The sequence below is a fragment of the Phaseolus vulgaris genome, chromosome 3 (genome assembly GCF_051622355.1).
Source record: "Phaseolus vulgaris cultivar YP4 chromosome 3, ASM5162235v1, whole genome shotgun sequence".
NCBI classification, from domain to species: Eukaryota; Viridiplantae; Streptophyta; class Magnoliopsida; order Fabales; family Fabaceae; genus Phaseolus; species Phaseolus vulgaris.
Window position 1 is genome coordinate 3,474,777 of NC_143500.1, and position 24,046 is coordinate 3,498,822.

The 24,046-nt window shown below is 30.6% G+C and overlaps 3 protein-coding genes across 5 annotated transcripts; all 3 read right to left on the minus strand.

Moving 5' to 3' along the window:
- Window positions 1-1,226: 1,226 nt before the first annotated feature.
- Window positions 1,227-2,712, minus strand: LOC137805731 (uncharacterized). The gene has a single exon (XM_068605664.2). It carries the CDS (start codon window positions 2,671-2,673, stop codon window positions 1,405-1,407), a length of 1,269 nt encoding a protein of 422 aa, XP_068461765.1. The 5' UTR covers window positions 2,674-2,712; the 3' UTR covers window positions 1,227-1,404.
- Window positions 2,713-4,752: 2,040 nt separating this feature from the next.
- On the minus strand, window positions 4,753-6,531 carry LOC137805732 (GDSL esterase/lipase At2g30220). Its single transcript, XM_068605665.2, has 3 exons — window positions 5,864-6,531; window positions 5,217-5,475; window positions 4,753-5,023 (listed from the first exon to the last, which is right to left on the minus strand). The coding sequence occupies exons 1-3, from the start codon at window positions 6,518-6,520 to the stop codon at window positions 4,818-4,820; spliced, it is 1,122 nt and encodes a 373-aa protein (XP_068461766.1). The 5' UTR covers window positions 6,521-6,531; the 3' UTR covers window positions 4,753-4,817.
- Window positions 6,532-8,573: 2,042 nt separating this feature from the next.
- Window positions 8,574-18,528, minus strand: LOC137806126 (transcription factor SRM1). 3 transcript variants are annotated; one of them, XM_068606087.1, is made up of 4 exons: window positions 18,427-18,507; window positions 17,992-18,159; window positions 16,138-16,861; window positions 8,574-9,392 (listed from the first exon to the last, which is right to left on the minus strand). In XM_068606087.1, the coding sequence occupies exons 3-4, from the start codon at window positions 16,521-16,523 to the stop codon at window positions 8,888-8,890; spliced, it is 891 nt and encodes a 296-aa protein (XP_068462188.1). In that variant the 5' UTR covers window positions 16,524-16,861; window positions 17,992-18,159; window positions 18,427-18,507; the 3' UTR covers window positions 8,574-8,887. The 3 variants fall into 3 exon arrangements, with proteins under 3 accessions (XP_068462188.1, XP_068462187.1, XP_068462189.1); XM_068606086.2 differs by lacking the exon at window positions 17,992-18,159 and having other exon boundaries at window positions 18,427-18,528; XM_068606088.1 differs by lacking the exons at window positions 17,992-18,159; window positions 18,427-18,507 and adding an exon at window positions 17,020-17,048.
- Window positions 18,529-24,046: the final 5,518 nt, after the last annotated feature.

The window sequence follows — 24,046 nt, forward strand, 5'->3', positions numbered from 1 at the left end:
AAAAATATGTCTCAACATTTAAAAATCATCCCAAAAAATATTGTGACCAAATAACGTGAGGTATCAAAAAATATTTGTAAAAGAAATACTTTGTCATAGATAGTAAGTCTAAAATCATTCTCACAAATATATATTTTTTATAAAAAAAAAATAGCTATTAGTCATAAATTTAAGTGAAATAGAAGATATTATAAGCAAAAGGAATATATTCCTTAGAATGGATAACCAACACTTTAAATTAGGATGTTTGGTATATTATTTAATGCAAGTTTATATCTCTTCTAAGAGAGATGCAAAACAATGATTGCTTGGAATGAAAATCATGTGTTTGTCACTCAAAGTGACAATCACGCACTATAAACTTAGTTAAATCATTGTAAGAAAATTTTTAAAGTTGTGTCCCATATATTGAGTATTTGAAATTTTGAGTAAGATATGTTTTTATACTCGCTTGATTATCTAGTTCATTACTTAAAGATATCACACTCATTATATGTGGTTATGTGTGAAAAATATTGCTTAAGTGTGAAAATTGAGTCAAGTTGATCTACAAATGCATAATTCCGAAGGAGAAAATATTCAAGAAAAGACGTTGTAGTTTAGGTATGGAGATATGCAATATACATACTACAAATGATGTATGATTCTTATAATCTTGACGTAATGTACCTCCATAATTATGTATCTTGATATACATGTTTGAAGGTATATTTTATAGGATGTGTTGTAAATATGATATATCATGTTTATGGGTTGGAGCACCCCAAGGGCTCCATTTTATTAATTTATTATTACTGATTAAAAACAAAAACTTAAGCAAGTTGTAGATTCTAGTAACACACACTAGGCCAAACACAATGTCATTAGTGTTTCAGGTGACATCAATTGTCCAGTGACAGATGTTAGGTGGGTCAAGTCACAATCAAATCATGACACTTGGGCTACTATAATCTTAAGTAGAAAGATTTTCACCCTGACTATCAACTATAAATTTTGGTCAAGTGGTAGACGCTTAATCCAAGAATCGGTATTAGAGTAAAGGTCATGAGTTTGATTCTCAATAGAAAAATTGTTTAAGAAAAGATTGTTGTAGGTGACATGAATTATCTTGTGATGGAAGCCAGATGAGCCAAGTTACAAATCATAGATCAACAATTAGATGGGTGAGGCAATTCGTAGTGAAACTTATCTCCACTTACATGTTCATGTTATATCCTAATGGTGATTTGTTTTCATTTTCAAATACAGTAAAAAAAATCTAACAAAATTTCACATTTCATATGAACAAAACTTGCTCTTCCTCATTTCATATCATAAGCTTTAATGTGGAATTCCCTGGATCTGGTAATCAATCTGTTACTCAGAAAAAACAACTTGTGAAAATTTCTGCATAACTTTCATTGTTCACTGCCTAGCACTTCCCCTAGAAAGAACAGAAAAATTGAAGCGTTCTTTGGAAGCATCCCAATGAAGACCAACTACATCATTGAACCTTAAGTCCCTTCTCTTCACAAAATCATGGACCCAATTAGCCGTCAAAACATGAGACCGTGAGTTTTTGGTGAGAACCAGATTGTGGCTGGTGTTGGTGTCCACATCCCAAATGCTCACATCAATTCCTTTTTCAATAGCATCAGCAGAAACAGCTTTCATCACAGGTGACAAAAATTTCCTTCCGTTCTTTTCTGGTATAAGGAGCCACTGCTTTAGATCGTGCCTTTGTAGATCCTTCTGTATTTCCCAATGCTCTTGCTTTGGTGCTGATTCTTCTGCCACATTCTTCTGCTGCTCCTCTGTTGCAAACTGTTCTGTCACATTCTGCTGCTGCTGCTCCTCTGTTGCAAATTCTTCTGCCACACTATTCTCCTCCATGAGAATATTCTGCATTGTGATTTCCAAATCTTCTGAACCATTCTGATGTTTAATGATAATGTTCTCCACTTCCATGAAACCTTTCTGCAGCATGTCAATAAGTTCTAGGCCATTCTGGTGTTCCCCCAGAATATTCTGGTCTTCCATCAGAACAATCTTCATTTCCATCAGAATATTCTGCACTGTCATGCCATCCAAATATTCTTGGAAACCCTGCTCTTCCAGGGTTGCAATTTCTTTTTGAAAATTTTGCAGGTCCGGGATCAGAAATTGTTCTGCCACACAATGTGGTGGAGCAAGCTGCTCATCAATGGTTAAGATATGTTCCTCAACATTCAGCTGCTCCATGGTTAAGACAGGGCATTTATCATTGTGTTGATCCATGTGAAGAGTTTGCTGCTGCTGCTCTGGCTCCAAGGTTGTTGTTAAATATCCTTGATCATTCTGCTGCTGCTCCATGGTTTCGGAATTTCCTTGACCATTATGCTTCTCCATTATTCTGTTCACCCTCTCCATGGCTATCAAATTTTCACGAACATTCCCCTCCTCCATGAGAATATTCTGCAGCTTCACGTATTCCAAATATTGCAGGGCGTTCTGCCTTTCAATGATACTCTCCTGCTGTTCTGTGACAATGTTCTGCAGTTTCATGCTATCCAAATCTTCTTGGTTATTCTGCTCTTGCAAGATATCAACATGTTCTTGCATGGTATCACTGTACACATCTATGGTTTCCAAATTTTCCTCAACATTCAGATGCTCCGTGGTTTCAACTTGTTTTTCAACATTCTGCAGCTCCATGTGGCTGTGCTGCGAGTTTCCTCTTCCCTATAAATTATGCAAAAGCTATTAACGAGATGTGAGATTATTAACATTGAAACAATAATAGCTTTTTTCATTTTCAGCAAGAACGTGTTAAAGAATCCTATTCTTTTAGAAGGAGAATACACATTGCATGCAACAGCCAGAGAAAGAAAAATTAGAATGATTGATCAAGACATGTAAAATTGGATAGTAGAAAGAGAGTGATAAGAAGAAAAAGAAAGTAAAGATAAATGCAGATACACCCCATTATAGGTAAGTTGGATACTAGAAAGAGAGTGATTAGAAGAAAAAGAAAACAAAGAAAAGTGATGAAACTAGAAAGGTATTAAGAAAATACCATGAAGAAGAAAAGGGTTCATCACTTTCTTCCAGAGATTCATTGGTATGTTGGTACTGGTTAAGAAGAATCAGTGGCCACCTTCTTCCAGAGATTCCTTTTTCTTTCTGTCACTTTGATCAGAATATGACAGAATGAACGTGATGGCATGAGTTGACTTGCATGGTTACTATATATAACCTTTAACTGAATAACTTTTAATCATTGCAGTAATTCCAACTGCTAACTATAACTGTTATAACCGTAGCAGTGGTCATGCATGCATGCTAACTACATAAGAGCATGTGGGTTTTTCAGTTCAATTTTCTACTTCCATCATTACACTGCTTGAGAAATCTGATATAAATCAGGGCTATGTTATAACAACATCTCTGTTTGAAGGATATAGGTTGCTTCATTCTCATCTCCAAGTGCATATTAGTGGCATGCACTCTCTTTGTAACCACTTTCATTTCATTTACTACTAATACTAATGTGAAATGTTGTTGAAATTTTATCAAATTTAAGATAATAGACTTAATTTGTACCTATTAATGAATTATGAAAAATGTTTTCTAAAATGGGTAAAACACCTCTTTCAATTAGAAAAGTGAGAATCACACGAGAATGAAGTTTGTAATGTACTTAGTTATGGATCATAGTGGGATGAATGTTCGTCGCTTTAGTGAAGTATATGAAAATGGAGTTTATGAGTTCTTGTCATTTACTCGACGAAAGTGTTGGTGGTGATAAGGTGACCTTAGGTGGTGATTTTTTCACTTGAAAAAAAAATCATCTCAACAAAAAGTTTTGAAGATATAAAGATATTACAAAATAAAAAATTAACATATTCAAGTATCGAGGATAGATTTAGAAAAAATATATAAAAGAATTGAAGATGAAGAACTAAACAAGAACAAGTCAAGCAATTCAAGTTATTCAAGTGATATTGCTAAAATTACAAAAGTTACAATGAGTGTCTAGTGAGAGTCTAATATAAGAGCATCTAGTCTTTTGCGTATGTTAAACCATTGTTATTATTCACATTGTGAAGTTATACCCTTGTCTGTTTTCTTTATACTCTCTTTGAGAGTTTTTCTTGTTTTTTTTAAAGTTTTTAATCTCAAGGAAAAGTTAAGAACGTCTAGTCTAGTGAACTATAAATACTCGTTCTAACCTAGAGAACATAAAATACTCAATATAACTTGAAGATGTGAGAATACTTGTGTAATTGATTAGTGAAAATTCTTAAAAAGACTAGATATAGTTCGAGATTAACTTTTAATTTTAACACAAATTTAGGAAATAAAACAATTTTTTAATCACATTCAAAGTATTCACCCTAAAGAAGAAGCAAGTACCTCTTTTTTATATGTTTCTCTCTTTTTCTTTATATTAATTCCTTAAGACACTACAATACTGAGGTATCGACTTAGTTCGGATATAAAAGTTTTTCAAAATAATCTTTTATATAAAATGTCATAGGAATGCCAAACAAATTTCAATATGTTATAATGCTTCGATATATATGAATGTTTTTTTTCTAGTTGGCATTTGTTGAAAACTTGACATCAAGCAAATTATAGTATGTAAGTTGTAAAATAACCTTACTTAAATCAATTTTGTGAAATTAGACTAAACGTAAATATATATATATATATATATGTAGAATCTTTATCTCCATTTGAGCTCACTTTCAAGGAATAAATATATACGGAATTTAAACAGTAAACTAAATAAACACATAATTCAAATTTGTTTTTATTTATTTATTTCTCTATCCAAAATAACCACGTATCACATTCTATATATCCCAATCAAATTGGAACTTGGGCAGAACTTCCATTTTTATGTATTTGGCAATATATTTGTAGACAACTTCCGTTGGATGAACACTGTCCCAGAATACATACTTTGAAGGATCATCACATGTTGAACTCAATTCATTGCACAATGGACTCACTTCAAACAACCCACTTCCACAACACCCTTTATTCGTCTCCTTCAAACCTGAATTGTTAAATGTCAAAACACTGAATTATAAATATGTGTGATGACATATGATTCTTGTTATCTCAGATGTCAGTTTAGTTGAGATGTCAAGTTACATAACGATGTATAACATGAAAGTTTATATATAAAAAAAAATATTACTTCACAATTTTTCTTTACTAAAAGGTATAACATAGTCCGTAATACTTACCATATTTTTGTGGGTGATTGATAAGGTTGATCAATGTGTCATATATATCTGCATAAACAACTTTGCTTTGTGGAAGCATTGCTTCTATTTTAAGCAATAGCCGTGCCAATTTTCGATTGTATTGCTTTGCATCTGAATTCTCATCCTCTACACATTTCCTATCTTTCAAACTCAATGACTTTGTTATTTGAATAGGTATGCAGCCAATGCAAGGAAGCCCAGAAACAGCAAATTTTCTGCATCCAAGATCGTATAGTTCCTACAATTTTTTCACAAAGTACAGCATGTGTTATTTTAGACTGAAAGTTTTTTTTTTATCACCAAGAAAAAATGTAAAGCACTTCAAAGGTAGTCCAACCCTTATACAGGACATAACACAACAAAACACACCGAACTCATTCCATATTTCCAAAACCTTACAAAACTATGAAAAAAACGAATAATAAAACTAGAAAAAAAAAACCTTACAAAAACTCACTTAATCGAAAACATACAAGTCAGGCCAGAGAGTCAATGCACCACTCAGAATAAAAAAAACGAGCAGAAATAAATTTAGATGTTATTCAAAACCAAACCTTTAATTAAAGCAAGGTAAACATTTTCGAATGATCAAATCGTAAATGATATGGTTAAAAAATTTAGACTACCTTAATGAATATTTGAAGCCTATTCAGCACGAAATCTTGGTATTCATCAATGTTGAACTCCAATTTTCTAGTGGAAATGTCATAAAAGTTGAGGAGAAAGTCATTGGTTCCTGCACTGATAATAACAAGAGAATCTCTGAGTATCTGTTTAGCTTCATGTTCTCCTGCAATGCCCTTGAGTCTTGCTGCATAAACTTTGAAGTATTCAATCTGTTGGGACATTGCTATGGCAGCTGTTAAAGCAGTGGTGAAATCATCAAAACCTGATCCCCCAGATGCAAAGCTAACTCCTGTTAGAAGATCTTCATCTGATAGGTTTGGTTGAAGGAAAGGAGGAACAGTGTCTTTGAGGTTCAGCATTGAGGCAATGAAGTCAGGAACCAGTTTTCCATTAGAAAACCTACCAGTAGGAACATGGCCAGGGAAATCCTTACCATAAGGAAAATGGTTTCCCTTGGCCAAAGTTTCAATGTAGTTGTTGTTGCCTGTGTCTACTGTTGAATCCCCAAAGACTAGAATGGATGAGAATTTGGGTCTTGTCAAGCCATTGCCAAGGCTTGCAGCAGCAAAAATGGTGCAAAGGTGGATCAAAGTGATAGAGTAGGAAGCATAATAAGCCATTACTGTAACTTTTTTTGTGGTAGATAAGAGTTTCATATATAGTGAATGTAAGAAGAAAGTTGTTAATTATTTGGACTTTAAATTTGTGTGTTGCAAGTGATCTGAATCCAAGAAATCCAAACGTGAGAATGATGCCAAGACAGCTATTTTAGGTAAGTGAAAACAACATCAATGAATTGAGCTAAGTTTTTGAATATAAGCTTTTAAATAGAAACACTCTCCACAAATTTAAATTAACTTGTATACACTATGTAGAAAAAGAAAGAAGAAAATCATTAAATAAAAATTAATTTAAAAAAAAATAATTAGTTATTATATTAACTAAATTATATATTATTTTAGAAACTAAAAAAATTATTAATAAAATTTATAATTTTGTTTCTAAATTCATATCTAATTAGATATTGAGATTTTAGCAACTAACTCTAGAATCTTAAGTAATAATTAGTAGCTAAAATCATAATAGTTAATTACATACCAATTTTACCATAAAATAAAACACTACAAGAAAATCATGAAATAAAAATTAGACGCAAAAAATAATTAGTTGTTATAGTGACTAAATTATAAATCATTTTAGAAACTAAAAAAAATGGTTTCTAAATTAGTTTCAATTATTGTTAAATAGTTTCTAAATTGATATCTAATTAGTTAACCAGGTTTTAACTACCAATTATTTAGATTCTAAATTTGGTAACAAAAATCTTGGTAGCTAATTAGATACCAATTTAGAAACCATTTAACAATAATAAAAACTAATTTAGATATAACAAAAAAAAATTTAGTCTCTAAAATGGTCTATAATTTAGTCACTACAACTAATTATTTTTTGTTTCTAAAATTAGTTTCTATTTCATGATTTTCTTGTAGTAAAATTGTATGTTTTTTAAAGTACCAAACAATTTACATTGGTATTATAAAATTTTTGAATGGATGAAAAATTAGGACATTGTTTGTATGGCATTTTTTTCATTTAAAAAAGACTCAATAAAAAATCTACTTTTTTCTTAAAATTTCTCCTTGAACCAATTAAACCTTCCGAAGAAGCAAAAGTAGATGTAGAGTTTATATACTTAGCTGCTAATCTCGATCATGGGAGTTTCATTTGTCCAATCTTATTAATTACATTACAAGAAAATTATTAAATAAATACTAATTTTAAAAATAAAAATAATTAGTCATTATATTAATTAAATAGATATTATTAAGTAATTTTTAGTATTAATAAATAATTTTTAAATTAATATATAATTAGTTATCCAAATTTTAACTCAACTTTAAAATCTAATTATACCAATTTTAGAATATAATTAGTTGATAGCTAAAATTTTAATACAAACAATATCTTAATTTTTCATCCATTCAAAAGTGAAACAATAGAGGCATCATTCAAATTTTGCTTTTCCCTTTTTTGTGCTACACAAGTCAAATATTGCCCTTCGATTGCCACTTTTTCAGTTGAAAGTTAAGTGCCAATCACGGATCACTTATAAAACTCTAACCAACCTTTTGAAAAGTTGTCTTCTACTTTTGATTTTTGGTTGTTTTGAAAATAAGAAAGCATTTGGTTGAAGTTAATTTTTTTCTAATCAATTCCTACTATTATTAAATTTTGTTTGCTGGGAAACAAGTATTACTGAGACCATTTTATATAACTTGATATCTCAGCTATGCTGACAACTCAAGTAACAACAATCATCTGTCAGAAAAAAATCATGGGAAACAAGTATTACTGAAACCATTTTATGTAACTTATATCTCAACTATGCTGACAATTCAAGTAATAATCATTTGTCAGAAAAAAGTCCTATCAAAACTTCAGGTTACTGGATTTAGAGTCCAATATCCTCATCACTAGACCATAGGACCTTTACTCCAATTGTAATAACTTTACACGTGAAATTAAGGTAGATCATTGATGATTGAACATTTTATACTTCCTACAAGTTTGATATCTGTGTAAGTTTTTGGGATAAGAATTACAAGTTTTGTTCTGTTCTTTCTATAAGCATTGAACCATTCCGAAATGCTCCGTTTTATTTAATTTATTCTTCGTTGATAAAAAAAATTCCTGCAAAAACCAAGAGAATGCAACAATAATTTACACTTGAAATCCATAGAACCTTCCTCTGTAGCACGGTTTAACAATAGCAATCAAATGTCTGCAAAACAACCGTACTTTTATGCTGTTCTATGTCAAGGCTGTCAAGCATTCCATGGCAGCCTATGCGAATACATTCAATTGCTTCCTCAGATGGCTTATTTGAAAGGACTGATTATGCCTATAACCCATTGTTGCATATAATAAGCAAAAAGCAATTGTCTTGAAAAGAATTACATCAACTGCAGAAGCCACCACTAGTTTCTTCTTGCTTTTGTACATTAAGGCCTCTTAGCAGCAACTCACCTGTGAGGAGCAGATGTATGTGGCATGGCATACGTCACCGGGATCACATTTACTGGTGCACCAGGCACAACTGCACCGGCAACTGGGGCCCTGACGCCGTATGCCATGTGTGCAGGTGAAGGAAGGTTCACCGGGGTGCCGACAGCAGATACCAAGGGTCCTCCTACAGGTTGTCCAATGGTAGGAGCAGCATATATTCCAACTCCTGGCACCCCGGTTGAGGCCGGGGTGCCTTGTTTGGTTGCTTTGGCAGTAGAATTGGCAGCAGAACCATTTGTCTGACCAGTAATTGGTCCTTGTGGAGCTAAAACATCACCATTGTTAACGCTGGTGATATCATGTATGCTGGATCGCCTTCTATCTTTGTTCATCGAGTTTAATCGAATGAAGTACTTTTGGGCATGGCTTGCAACTTGTGTAGGTGTTCTTGTCACCACAAAGTTTCTAGATATGCTTCTCCAGTCACCTTTCCCATACTTTTCCAAGCCCAGAAGAAATAACCTGTTCAAACAATTTGAAATATTAAAACAAAATCAAGCTTAATAAGTAGCATGTATCTGAGATCAAAAAAAGAGAACCCTTCAATAACAGTATCCATAAACTGTAAAATTCACACACCATGCAATCACTGATCCTCAGATTGTAATTCCTAACTGAAGAAATCCAAAGAAAATCAACAGTTAGCTTAGACTATTCTACAAGGTAGAGGTACCATCAGTAACAGCTTTGCTGCTTACTTAAGCTAACTAGTTAAGTGTAACAAATGCCCTTCTGTAAACTAGTTATCCCAGGTAACACATGCACCATTACAAGTTCTCTAGGTTTCAGAAGAAACCTCAAGCCACAATGATAGATAGCACAACAGGTAACCTCCATGCTCAATCTGACAGAAACTGGATAAAAGAGAAAAGTGTTTCTAATGACTAAAAAAGTTCAAATAATTCGCAGGATTTTTGAGGCATGGATTCTCCCACAACAATTTGATTTCCCTCACAAATCACAAGATAAAATCTTCCTTCAACCCCTTTTATTATGTCAGCCCCCAACTAACTATAATTATTCTATGTAACTATGGGGGCTAGGCTACCTATAAAAAATTTGTTACAACACCTAAGAATCTTTTACTATTTTTTCTATGTGCTATATTTTTAAAACCAATTTGATCTCTGAATTTTTTTAAAAAAGTACATAACAATCTTACAAATTTGTTTCAATGTCAATACCATCATTTGTCATTTTAACCCTCAAAACGAATCAGCAATTCTTTCGCTCATTCTTCCACTTTGAGTTAATAATTACTTGTAGGTTGTCCAGAGTAAAATTCAGTAGACTTCTCATAATCTTGGTTTTAATATGAATTTATAAGTCAGTCACTGCATTATGTATGGAGACTCTGAAGTAAAAATACTTTCCTGTGTCTGCACTCTATCTCGTTTTCGGTCCAATCTAATCCATTAAATGATAACACACATAAATATTATATCCTCTTTCATGAAAGCTATATTCAAACTACAGAGTAATGACAAATTCGGTCCAGGAATATGCAGTTACTTCAAATTACCAACATTACAGACCAGTGATGAGAAATCTTGTTAGGAATTATTTGTAATCTTTCTTACTAGAGGAAATCTACAATAATCTATTCATAAAGTATCCAATTGGATTCACTTTCTCTAGCAGACAAGAATAAGTTACTTAATTGCATAACTTATTGATATGAGAAGATGATTTGGTTGTTGCCCAATTTCTTCTTTTACTTCAAAAGAATAACAAATCCAAAATTTGATTCCGAACGAGGCAATTGTTGAGAGGGAGATTCTTACAAGTTACATCAATTGAATCATGATTGAGGTTAAGTGGACCAAGTTACTATAGAATTTAGTAGAGCAACTCTAAGAGGGATATTATTATGGGTTGCATCAATTATCCCATGACGAAAGTCAGATAGACCAAGTCACAATTAAATTCTAGCACTTAGCATATTATACTCTTAAGTAGAAAGAGTTGTAGCCTAACTGTTTGATATAGCTTTTTTCATAATCATAATGTTATCATCATCAAAGTCATTTCGTCTTTATCACTAGGGATGTCAAATGATATGAAACAAAATCTCTTTAGTTAGCCCTCCGTTTAAGGAGGAGAAAACATTTGAAGTGGAGGAGCTCTCCTTCATGTCACTATCATATTTGTCTTCACAAGATGCTCGAAATCTAAGAGATGAAGTCACCACAAATGGGACTGAACCAACCTATATTAAGAAATATTAAAGAACAACCCACTTTGACTTTCGATTAAAAAGAGTTGTCTAACTCAGAGGTGAGCATCTCTAAAGATTATAGTGAAGAAGTGTTACTAAGAATTTAATAATTTCATTAAGAAAGGGAAAAAAATCACATGTTAAATATCTTCTTTCTCAATATGTCTGCGTTGATGTTACTAGGGTTAAAGATCACCTGTTAAATATCCTATTTCTCAGTATTTCTCAATCTCTCTTAGAAACATCAAAGTTTTATTGTTTCCAATGATGTCACATAAATCCCTACCGTGGTCGAAGAATCCATGAAAGAGATGAATGCATTAGAAAGAAACTCTACATAGGAGACAACAAGGTTACTGTAGGGTGTAGATGGGATAAAAGACTGATATAAAGCCAAATTGGTTGCAAAGTGATATACTCAAACTTACGGGATGGACTATGAAAAGACAGTTGGTCCAGTAGCAAAAATTCCCTTAGTTTGAGTTGTTCTTGCTCAGGCAACTCATTTTGCTTGGCATTTACACCACTTGGATGTGAAAAATGCCTTCTTTCATGGAGCTTTAGAAGAAGTGTACATGGAGATTCCTCCAAGATCTGAAACTCGTTGTGGAAGGAATAAGATGTGTCTCCTAAAGAAGGTTTTATATGGTCTTAAGCAATCTCCAAGAGCATGGTTTAGGATATTTACAAAAGAAATGGTATCCTTAAGATACAAGCAAAACCAAGGAGATCGTACTTTATTCATAGAGCACTGCGTTACAAATAAACTCACTATATGTTGGTCTACGTGAATGACATGATTATTGTAAAAGATGATGAAACAATGACATTAGAGGTTGAAAGAAAAAGTTGGCAACCCAACTTGAAATGAAAGACCTAGAAAAACTCAAGTATTTCCTTGGATTAGAGGTTGTTTATTTCAAAAAGGAGATTTTCATCTCCCAAAGAAAATATGTACTTAATATCCTCAAAGAAGCAAGTAAGCTAGGATGTAGAACCTCAGGAGTGCCCATTGAAGAGAATCACAAAATAGGAAGTAAAGAAAGTTCTCTGGTAGAAAGACTAAATATCAGATATTGGTAATAAAACTTATTTATCTTATCGCATACGAGATGAGGTATTACTTATGCAATTAGAGTGTTAAGTCAGTTTATCCAAGAGAAAAACAAAAGCAAACAGTTGACAAAATTCTTCTGTACTTGAAGTCAAGTCCAAGAAAGAGGCTACTATTCAAAAAAGAAAATAATTTGACCTTGAAGATATAAACTACTACAAACCATACAAGTTATGTTACTAACGAAAATCTACCTCTAGGTATTGTATGTTTCTTGGAGGAAGTCTGGTAACCAATAGAAGCAAAAAAATATATCTTGTACTACTGCACAAACTGAATTTTGAGTCCTTGCTCAGGGTGTGTATGAAGGACTCTTAATGAAACTCATACTAGATGACCTTAAAATAAATATTGACATCCCTATGCAATTATACTGTGATAATAAGTCAACCATGAGCATTGCCCATAACGAGAACAACATGATAGGACCAAACATTGAAATTAACAAGCATTTCATCAAATATAATAATGACATTGGTCTTGTTGTTACAAGCCATATTCCTACAAAACTTCAACTAGCAAACATTTCTAGTAAGAGGCTTCCTTAGGACTGATTTTAGGATCTTGTAGACAAGTTGGGAATTATTGATATTCATTTACTAACTTGAAGGAGAGTGTTGTAAATACCAGATTATTAAAATAGAAGTATTCTCTCAATATCTCCATAGTGATTAGGAGAAAATATCATTAGAATCTCTTAATCATTTCAGCGTATTTTTATTTCCTTATTTTAAAGAGTGTGATTCTTGTCAATAAAATAGTTTTTCATTACATAGTTCAAGTTGGTATTAGAGTCTATCATAACAAGATTTGTGGAGTCTATCGTGTCATCCTCTATTAGACTGGTGTTAGATCACTCACAAATATTTAGTTCCATGTTCGAGTAGGTATGTTGAAGATCTCATATCGACTATAGATATGAATTATGCTATATAAGTGAATGCAAACCTCACCTAAAAAGTCGGTTTTGTATGATTGAGTTAGCCATTAATCCACTTCCTAAGAGATCTTAACCCTAATCCGCAAATCTGATCCAATGTGGAATAGGCTTAACAGGTCAAGGTGACCTAACTCACTCCCAGGTTCCCAAATTACAATTTGTTTTTCCTTCAACAGTCCATGTCATTCTCTATTTTGTCCACAATAAGTGCATGAAACCACAATATATGGCCATGGATTTTCCATTTTTCATTGAGGCTTTGACTACAAGGAATTGCATCGAAATTCAGATAAGTTAGAAACTAAGTTACCAATTTACCATATAGCATAGTTATCAATATCAAATAGCAACACAGCAAGATGGCCATTAACGTGATATTTTCTAAATTTTATATAATTTATACTACATAAAAATAAATGACAGAGGTTAAGTACTCAAAATTCATTATATATTCATAATTAACAAGGAAAAGTTGTCTTAAGAGAAACATACAAGTAAATAATGACTACAGTAGAAAAGGGTTAGAAAAAGAACCAAGGTGGCCATAATGTTGGCTGCAAACAGAGACAGAATGCAGCAGAAGAGATTGCTAGAAAAAGGCAGGAGAAAATAATGTCTTTGACAACAGTGGACAGGTGTCCTTCAGAATTGAGAAAATAGTGACTGTATTTTGAGACAGAAGGTGAGAATCGGGAAAGCAGCTTTAGACCTGAAAAGGGAGTAAAATTCGCACTTCTACCCCAAAATCAAATAGTTGAAGAGGGACAAAAAGTGGTTTTCAATTCCAATTGTCATAGTGCCACTATAGCATGCAATTTCCCACAATTTCACCATTTATTTCAACTACAACAATCATGAAAAGAAAAACGTCACGTGATAGCTTTCTGGAATCAGCAAAGGACTATACAGGTCACTAATACATGCTATTGATAATAATAGCATGTGGGTAGCCCAATTTCTTTTTTGTTTTAAATGTATTGTCTTAGGAAAGACTTGAGACAATATTTTTTAATTTTTTCTATTTCAGAGAAATCTGCAACACAACACAGTATATTTGAGGTTAACTGGTCTACCTAAATTTCTATGGTCAATTTATTCTTTCTACAAGTAAACATCTCAAAATCATAAAAATATAACCTAAAGATACTGAACAATACCTTGAAACGAAATTATGAAATGGTACTACAGAAGAATGATCCAGTCCAGTACGAACAAAATCTCAATATAACACTTTCCAAGCTATAGCAAAACTGAGTCCTAACAGAACCCTAATCCATATATACACAATTCCTTGTCATTTATGGATGCAAAATACTATTTGCATTGGTGATTGAACAAGACAAGGATAAAAGTGTTCATTTTTTTGCAGTTAAAAGATCTGGTACTGTTAGATGCTCTAACTTAGTTATTTGGCTGTTCATGGAACCAAAAGATTAACCTTCAATCCAGACCACAACTATTAAAGTGAAGATTGTAGGAGCATCTCCACAAAAGGTGTAACATGTAAGCTTCTTCCTATAATTGTATTTACTATAGTAAGATGAAACCGTAATTCCTTGAAGTCATTATCAACTACTAACTGTTATGAGCACAACAAATTGACATGACCCAAACATGAGCACAAAGTATATCAATCAAGCAAGAAATAAGAACCAAATAACATAAATCAGTACATCAGCAAAGATCTACTTACATAGAACATTCTTAAGTGCAAATCATATATTTGCACTTCTATAGATTTTAAGTCTTCAAAAATGTTGCACTGAAGATTAAAATAACTAAACTCTCATTCAAATACAGTTTAGGTTCTTTGTCCTGGTTAAGGAAAGTGTAGAATTGAAAAAACAAAAGAATAACGTATTTGGAAATTGAAAGGTCGACTAGTGGTTATTATAACACAATGAACACAACAGAACAAACGCACTAATGAGGCATAATTACTCTAAATTGTCTTTAAAAACTGTATTCCAGCAAACTACGGAAAATGAACTGTTATGAACACAACAGAACAAACGCATTAATGAGGCATAATTACTCTAAATTGTCATTTAAAAACTGTATTCCAGCAAACTCCGGAAAATGAACTGTTATGAAAGTATTCCAGCAAACAAGTGTATATTATAAATAAATATAGACAATAAGAACAATAAACCAAATGGAAGCAACCAATGCTGTTAAAATCACAAACTAGTTCATTAACTGTATCCCCATGATCTTAAGATCCTGCAGCCCTGTCCCGGTCTGAATTGCATCTGAAATCACCAATAGGCAAAATCATAGTGAAATTGCAAGATTGTGCCAGTATTAATCCTGAAGTTGGAGGATTTTCGGTTGTAGGTTGCACAAATCAGGATTTTAAACCCATTTTTGGGCCCTAAGTTTATCTTCCCAAAACAGACCCACATCTCATCCAAGCATTTTGCAGGTCACAGAAGATTACATTTTGTTTTATCCACACCATCTGTTTTGCTTGCCGTCCTACCCCATCTCTAGGACCCTCTATTTTGCTGTCTGGCTGATTCCCTGAACATCTCAGCACATCTTCCCCATCTTTGGGGCTGGGGCTGGTTTAGTATTTTGGTGTACTGGGTCAAAATTTGGTATGCTTCCCAATTTTTTTTCCTATTTTATCTTTGTATATTGTCAGTATAATTTTACATTTTCAGTGAAATCTTGGTGAAATCTTGCAGTCCTATGTTTTATGATCTTTTAGGTGCATAAGCACACTGTGACTAGAATATATCTTAATGTTCAGATTGCATACGATTGTATACAGAGTCCAGTACACAACTAGATAAAACTTGAACTAATAACAAAAGCATGTGTTTAAAGATAATAAAGTTGAGATGAAAAGAATAACCATTTAAATGTAACCTATACTAGAATTAGCAGCATGTAGGATTTTCCAAAAATATATAATTAATAGTGAACTTGCCTGTGTTCATCCTCTGTCCAAGCAATCCCCTTCCGTCTTTCTTGATCTGATCTTGAAGCCTTAGTTCCATGATTAGACTCACTGTTGTAATTCCCAAGACCACTGCCCTTTTTGCCTGCTCCTTCATCACTAGCATGGCTTGTTGAGCCCTCTGAAGAAGAATTATAAGATGGTAAAGGCACACAACCAGATTCAATCTGGCTAACATCTTCAACCAAGAGTTCATAATGCTGTTTGATTTCTTCTATAGTCTTCCCTGGCACGTCAGCTGCAATCTTCTCCCATCGATCCGAGGCATCCTCCGGATGAGTTGCCAAGGCATTTTCAAATGCTTTATCCTGCTCTCTGCTCCACTCAGAGCTACTATCCACTTCATCCACAGTCATCTAGTCTTGTCTGAAGCAAATACTGAATTTGATTCCAAGGAGAAGAAAGGTTTCTACCCACCTAACTGGTCTAAATCTTGGTCAAGGCCTTCTTATATTATATACCACAAACTCTGGTCTTCTCTATGGTGAGTACCACAAATTTAACCTTGCCGGCACGCTATAAACTTAGGGAGCAGATATGTTGGACTACAAGAAGCAGCCTGGTGTGCAGAAAATTGCAGGAAGCTGAAATAAGCTCAATACCAACAGAATCCCAAAAATCTTATGAGGTATGTGAAATTTCAAAGGTGAATTGCTTCAAAATTGGGAGAATCCGACACTTGTGTATTTCTGACCTGGTTGATGAATGAAAGGGCAAATAAGGTTCGGTTAGGAAATGAAAAATATCTCAGTCTGACAACCATAAAATCATAGGTGCAGTACATGCCAGTTTAAGAGAAGTGAAATCTACAAAATTAATGTGAAGGCTAGTCAATGAAACCAAGGTAATTACCAGCTAGGATTTCAGATTGAGAAAAAGACCTTTCAGAAACAAACAAAAGAAGGAAGGATAGATAAGACTACAAGGGAAAGCAAAGGACATTCAAAATTGCTATTTTCCATTCAATAAAAAACACTTCAATTTACCATAGGCCTACTGATAACAACTGTTTTAACAGCACAGGTCCACAAAACTTTCACCCACAAGTATAGCTACTGTAAAACTCATTTTCACTGAACACCCTCAGCATCGGCTATGTAACAGATAGTAATTAGCAGTAACTAACTAGGCATCAAGATCTCAGAATAAGTCAGACATGTAGGGTTAAAATCTCATAAAGTTAAAAAGTGTGTAAGGATATAAACACTGATTATCAATTTGGTTTGAAGTCTTTTTCTCAGATTGGAAGTTAATAAAACCACCTTGCACTCAAATACAAAATCCAATAAATATTCTTAATCTCAACAGTTTTGATCTAACAACTTAATAGAAGCAAGAAAATCAATCCTACTAACATCCAATGAATTACTCTCCACTATAAGAGTTCAATGAACTAACAACTAATCTCCACTTTAAAATAATGTAAGCAGAGTTTCATAAAAAAACAAAAGAGAAGAAAAAACAAAACAAAAAATGGATGCACAAAGTCACACGCACTGTCAAGCTTCTGACACATTAACCAACCAACAATAAAAAGATTTCTTTAACGGCACCTAACATTTTACATTCACGGCCAAGTAAAACCTAAGTCCGAGATGTGACCGTAAAGGAGAAATTCACCCACCAATTCTTTTTCCAAAAACACATAGAAAACTTATCATAATACTACATTTGCAACTAACTTAATTTCAGCCTGAAGAAAATAAAATAAATTTCACAATCAATGTGATAAGGACAGATAAGAACAACCTAAAACAGATAATAAATTCAGGTTTAAGTAAAAACCCTAGCATGTGGTGAAAATTTCAAGGGTAGAACTCACACCCAAATCATAAATGACATTGATGGTTGTCTTGAAAACCTACACACAGATGCAGGATGGGTCAATTTGGTCCCATCCCAACAACTGCTTTGCTACAAATAAGACAGCTGGGGTTGAAAAAGCCACAACCAAAGTTGCGAACCACAGGAATCTGCAGTGCCCATTAATATCTGACAAATAATACAACATCAAGAGAGAGAGAAACTTAAAAGCCAAAGTTCTGGAGAGAGAAAGAGGGACAAAATTCAAAAATAAGAAAAAAGTGAAAAAAGTTCAATTTTTACACAAATTGATCAGACCCAAATGAAAAATAATATTAAAAATGGTGATGTGAGTGTGCCCAGATGAAATCAAGAGGTAATGGCAGAAGATTGTTCAAAAGTTGTGATGTGGGGTGTGATGATTTGTGCGCAATCGTGAAATAATGAAGTTATGACCTTTTTCTTTGTTGTGCAATGCTGCAATCTTTGTAGCTGCTGGCTTTCTTTCAGTTCTGAGGGACTGTAACACACAGCCACATGAGTCAAATAATGTTGTCTGGCATATATACTGCACTGTACAACTGACATGTCCCTCTCCACCTCTTATTTTGTTCCCTGCTTCAAAATTAAATTCAATTTTTTTTTAAATAATTTGAATATATATTTTAATTTATGTTCCTAAAACATTTACAAATTTTCTTTATCTCGAATACATCTTTTTTTTTTCTTGAAATTTGATCCTAAATATTTATTATTTTGTATTTGTTCTATACCATAACCTTATATATATTTACATAATATATCATGAAAAAATATTAATAAAAAACTAAAAAATTAAGGAAAAAATTTAAAACTATTTTAAGAGTTGGATTAATATAACCATAGAGACAAAATATAAAAATATTATTTTCAGAAATTAAATATAAAATTTATAAACATTTCAATAACTTTCAAAAGTAAAGAAACAATCTATTAGGAACAAAAATAAAATTTAGTTTTTCAATGACTAAAAATATATTTTAGAATTAAACTTTTCTTTTATAACATTTTAGCATTAGATTTAAATGTGTTTTTCTCTTCAAATAGTGTTGAATTTTTATTAGTCTTTACTATTAAATGTAAGAATTGAAAATGGATAAAAGAATTACCAAATAAAAAGAGTCTACAATTTGTAGTATGAAAATATTATTCAAATCATATAATTTTGACTTAGCTTATACTAAAAACATATAGTATTGTTTTGAGTATTCAGAAAAAACAAATTTTAAATGAGTGGGTATGTAAGTTTCAATTCTAAAATTTTATTTAAATATTCCTCTTTTATTTTAAAGTCTTGTCTATTATTTAGAGAAAAAATTTTATCAATGCTGAGAGAAGACAAAATTTCATTAATGTTTGACACTTTTCTTTTTTAGGATTTAAGTTTATTTGTACATTAAAGTAAAATTGTTACAAACAAATCACATGCAGAGGATTCAATTTGTCAAAACTTATCTACTCGAAGAGATGTCAACATTTCATTCTTATTATTATCCTACTTATATTCTATCAAAGAAGACAAGAGTTCCTCGAAACAATGATGAAGGACAAAATTCATTGTCAAATATTTTATTGTCGATTTTCAATTATCTAGGTCATAACTTTGGAAAATTCATGAATTTTACATTGGATGAAAGAGTCTAGGACATTGATTACAAAAAAGTGCACCAATCACTCTTCATTATTCTTTCTAAATCTCTCCTTGAGACTGAGAACACAAGTATTATTTATTATCACTATTGATTACTAACAAGATTATTGAAGATATGAAAAAAAAATATCATAGATGTGTAACTTCGTGAATAATACAAGAGTTTTAGCACACTCCTACTAAGGAAAGATTACACATACTACTACAAAAAAAGGAATTGTAAACCTTATAGTTGTTCTACATTTCTTGGTGATGAATGTCTAGCAACTTATCCTATTATAGGTTTTCAAGTATATGACCATTGTTGTGGAATCTTCGGGGATAAAAGCATAATGTGTTTGAAAATGTGAAAAAGAGGATCTTCACACAAATATATGCTTGACATATATTACTCATTGTCTTCATCTTTCGAGCTGTAAAATTAAAAACAATGTAAATATATCTCATAGATAAAATATTTTTAATTATGTTTGTTTTATGTTGCTCTCATGGTTGATCTCAAGATCAATTCATTGCTTAAAAATTTGTTTGGAATGTTGTTGGAATCATATATTTCCTTATTTATAAAATAGCACATTGGACATTAATTGTTGTGTTTAAGTTGGATTTGAACAATTATGCACCTTACTATATACATCTTATTTTTAAGTATAGAGATGAATTTGGTATGACTTTGATTACATTCTAGACAATGTTTTTTGGTTAAACTTACACTACAAGAAAATCATGAAATAGAAACCAATTTTAGAAAAAAAAAATAGTTGTTATAGTGACTAAATTATAGATCATTTTAGAAACTAAAAAAACTTTTGGTTTCTAAATTAGTTTTTATTATTGTTAAATGGTTTTTAAATTGGTATCTAATTAGCTACCAAGGTTTTTGTTACCAAATTTAGAATCTAAATAATTGGTACGTAATTTATAAATGATTTTATGTTGTTTTAAAAAAAATATGGAGTATGGGATACCAAAGATTGAGGAGAAAAAATGATTATGTGAATTATGCATGCTTAGAAAACACAAAGGAAGGAACATAATAATAAAAAAAAGTGTTAGAATTGGTGTACATATGAATCTACGTGGTCCTATAAGTACATTTTCTCATGCTGAAATAGATGTTTTATTTTGCTTATTAATGACTTAGAATAGCATCACATTTATATATAAATTCCAATAGTTACTTTTTTATATATATTTTATTGTACAATTTTATGTTTATTATTTTAATTATTATCTTATGATAATTATTTTCTAATATTTTTATATAAATGTCAACACCACAGGCGTGATTCTACTAATATTAGATAAGGATATTACTTTTTTTCTATTTTAAAAAATATTCCACATATGCACAAACGTATATATAAAAAGTAAGTTTAACCATTACTTTTTACTCAATAAAAACATTTTATACAATTTTCTTCAATCATAATATTGGTACAAATTATTTATTATTGAAAGCAATATCTTATCTATTAAATTAAAAATACAACACCACCACCAACAATAATAATAATTAGATAATTGGAAAAGAATAATAAGTTTTATTGGTATTATTAATGAGTATTTAATTACATGTCTTCATTATTTGATTATTATACATTTATTTATTATATTTTTAAATATTTATTTTTTTAAAGTAAAAGTAAAATTAAAGGCATTTATATGTAATTTATAGTGTGATTTAAAATTTGTAATTACGTCTACTTTACAAATTTAATAGTGCTTAGAAAATTCTTAATATGATAGATAGATACCTTTTTTTTTGCATTCATGAATTATTACGTGATTAAGATTGACTATCATATGAAGTAATTTACTTATTGTAATGTGAGTATGCATGTTTCATATTTTTATTATTGTTATTATATATATATGTCTCCAACTTTAACATATATAATATATATACATGAATAAATAATTTATTATAAATTTAATTTTTAAGAATTAATACAAGAAAATTATTAAATAAAAATCAATTTTAAGGACAAAAAATAATTAGTTGATATAACGACTAAATTAGAGACCATTAGACCAAAATAATTTTTTGTTTTTAAATTAGTTTTTATTATAGTTAAATAATTTTTAAAATGGTATCTAATTAACTATCAAGGTTTTAACTACCAATTATTTAAATTCTAAATTTGGTAGTAAAAATCTTAGTAGTTAATTAGATACCAATTTAAAAACTATTTAATCATAATAAAAATTAATTTAAAAATAAAAAATTATTTTAATCACTAAAATAGTTTTTAATTTAATTAATATAATAATTAACTATTTTTTTCTCTAAAATTAGTTTTTATTTAATGATTTTTTTATGGTGAATTATAGCGATTAAGTAATACTTATATAAATTTATTATTTAATACACTGATTTATCTTATTATTATTACCTTTTTTTCAATCTCATTTCTCTTTTCTTAACTTCTATGTGGTCTTTTTTGCTAAATGGAAATGTATAGTGATTGTTGACATAATCCTTGATAAGTGATTTTAAAATATAAGTAATTTTAATATTTTAATTTGTAAAAAATTGTTTTTTTATTGAAAATGACATAATTTCCATTTTTGGGAAAGTGGAGTTATGTTTGGGAAGACACAAGCATGGGAATAAGTGATTTGGTTATTTATATTTGCATCATGTGACAGTTTGGTGCTGTTCATTTATAGTGATTCTAGTGATAGTTCAAAATAAAACTAAATTTGGAATAAAATTGACACAGATTTAACTAAAATTGTAGAATTAAATTCAAAATACAACTGAAATGGATTTAATTAAAATTAGAGAATTAAATTTGAAAGAAAATTGTAACAGATTAAATTAAAATTAGAAAATTAAATTCAAAATAAATTGAAATAGATTCAATTGCAATTATGGAATTAAATTTGAAATAAAATAGAAACAGATTCAATTAAACTTGCAAAATTAAATTTGAAATAAAATTTTAATTGAAAAGATATCGACATGAGATTCCAATTTGTATGGTAAAAAAATGCAGATTCAATCATCATCAAATTAACATAAATGTGATTAATTGTATATATAAATTTAAATATATTGAATTTTACAAAAACGTAAAATTATTATTATTGTTAAATGGTATAAGGGTTGGACTATCCTAGAGTGGTTCACTTTATTCATTCTTTATTGTTGATAAAACAAATTATTGTTAAATGATTTCTAGATTAGTATCTATTAGACATCAATTTAAAAATCATTTAACAATAATAAAAACTAATAATTTTAGCATATAAAAGGTCTCAATTTAGTCACTGTAACAACTAATTCTTTTTTATCTCTAAAAATTGATTTCTATTTCATAATTGTCTTGCAGTGAATAGATTAATTTAAAAAAATAAAATTAATCAATATTTATATCTAGCTCTGGTTTCAAAACGATGATTCAGATTCTAGATCCAAACAAACACATCTCGTAATTATAAAAGTGGAAATCAAACCCTAAAAATAAATGAAAAAATAGATGAAGAATCCATACATTAAAATAACTAGGAACTCAATTCTTTCTGTAATTTTTAGAATATTAACTAAAAAAATTATTAAATAAAAATTTATTTTAAAGATAAAAAATAATTAATCATTATATTAAATAAATTATATACTATTTTAGATACTAAAAAAATTATTGATATATAAATTAACTTCTATTGTCAATAAAATTTATAAAATAATTTTTAAATTGATATATGATTAGATACTGATATTTATTTATTTGGTGATTCAATCACACATATTCATGTTTCAATCAAAATGAAAATATAAGAAAGAGAGAGAAAATGTATTGTACTATATACAAGTTGAAATATCAAATAAAGTTTATGATATGATTGATCAGACATTTTTTTTATCCACAAAATATAAATAAAATAATATGAAACACTTAAGGGTGTTCCGACTCTATTACAAAGAGAAGTTTCAATAAAGAGAATTTCTAACCAAACCTACAAGATCCAAGAGAACTAGATACTCTTGTGTTTCAAAATCAATATCATCATAAAAGTTTCTCTAAAATGTTGTTCTACTATAACAACTTCATGAAGAACCAACTGCTAAGAAGTCTGATTTCAAATAGTATGGGAGATAACGAAACATAAAAAAAAATAGGTATTGTTTTTATTATCTTTAATCATAACATCATAAAAAAGTTCTATAATTTTGTTAAAGTTGCTTGACTAAATTAATTTTTTGACAATGTTAGAATAATTGAATGACTTGTTATATTTATACCATAATCAAAATAAAAGGATATACGTAACTCTAGATTAGCCATTGCTCTAGTTTACTATATTTGTGGATTGTTGCCCTCTAAATTAGTTGATGCATATTTTGAGACCTAAATTTGAGATGATGAAAAAAACACCAAT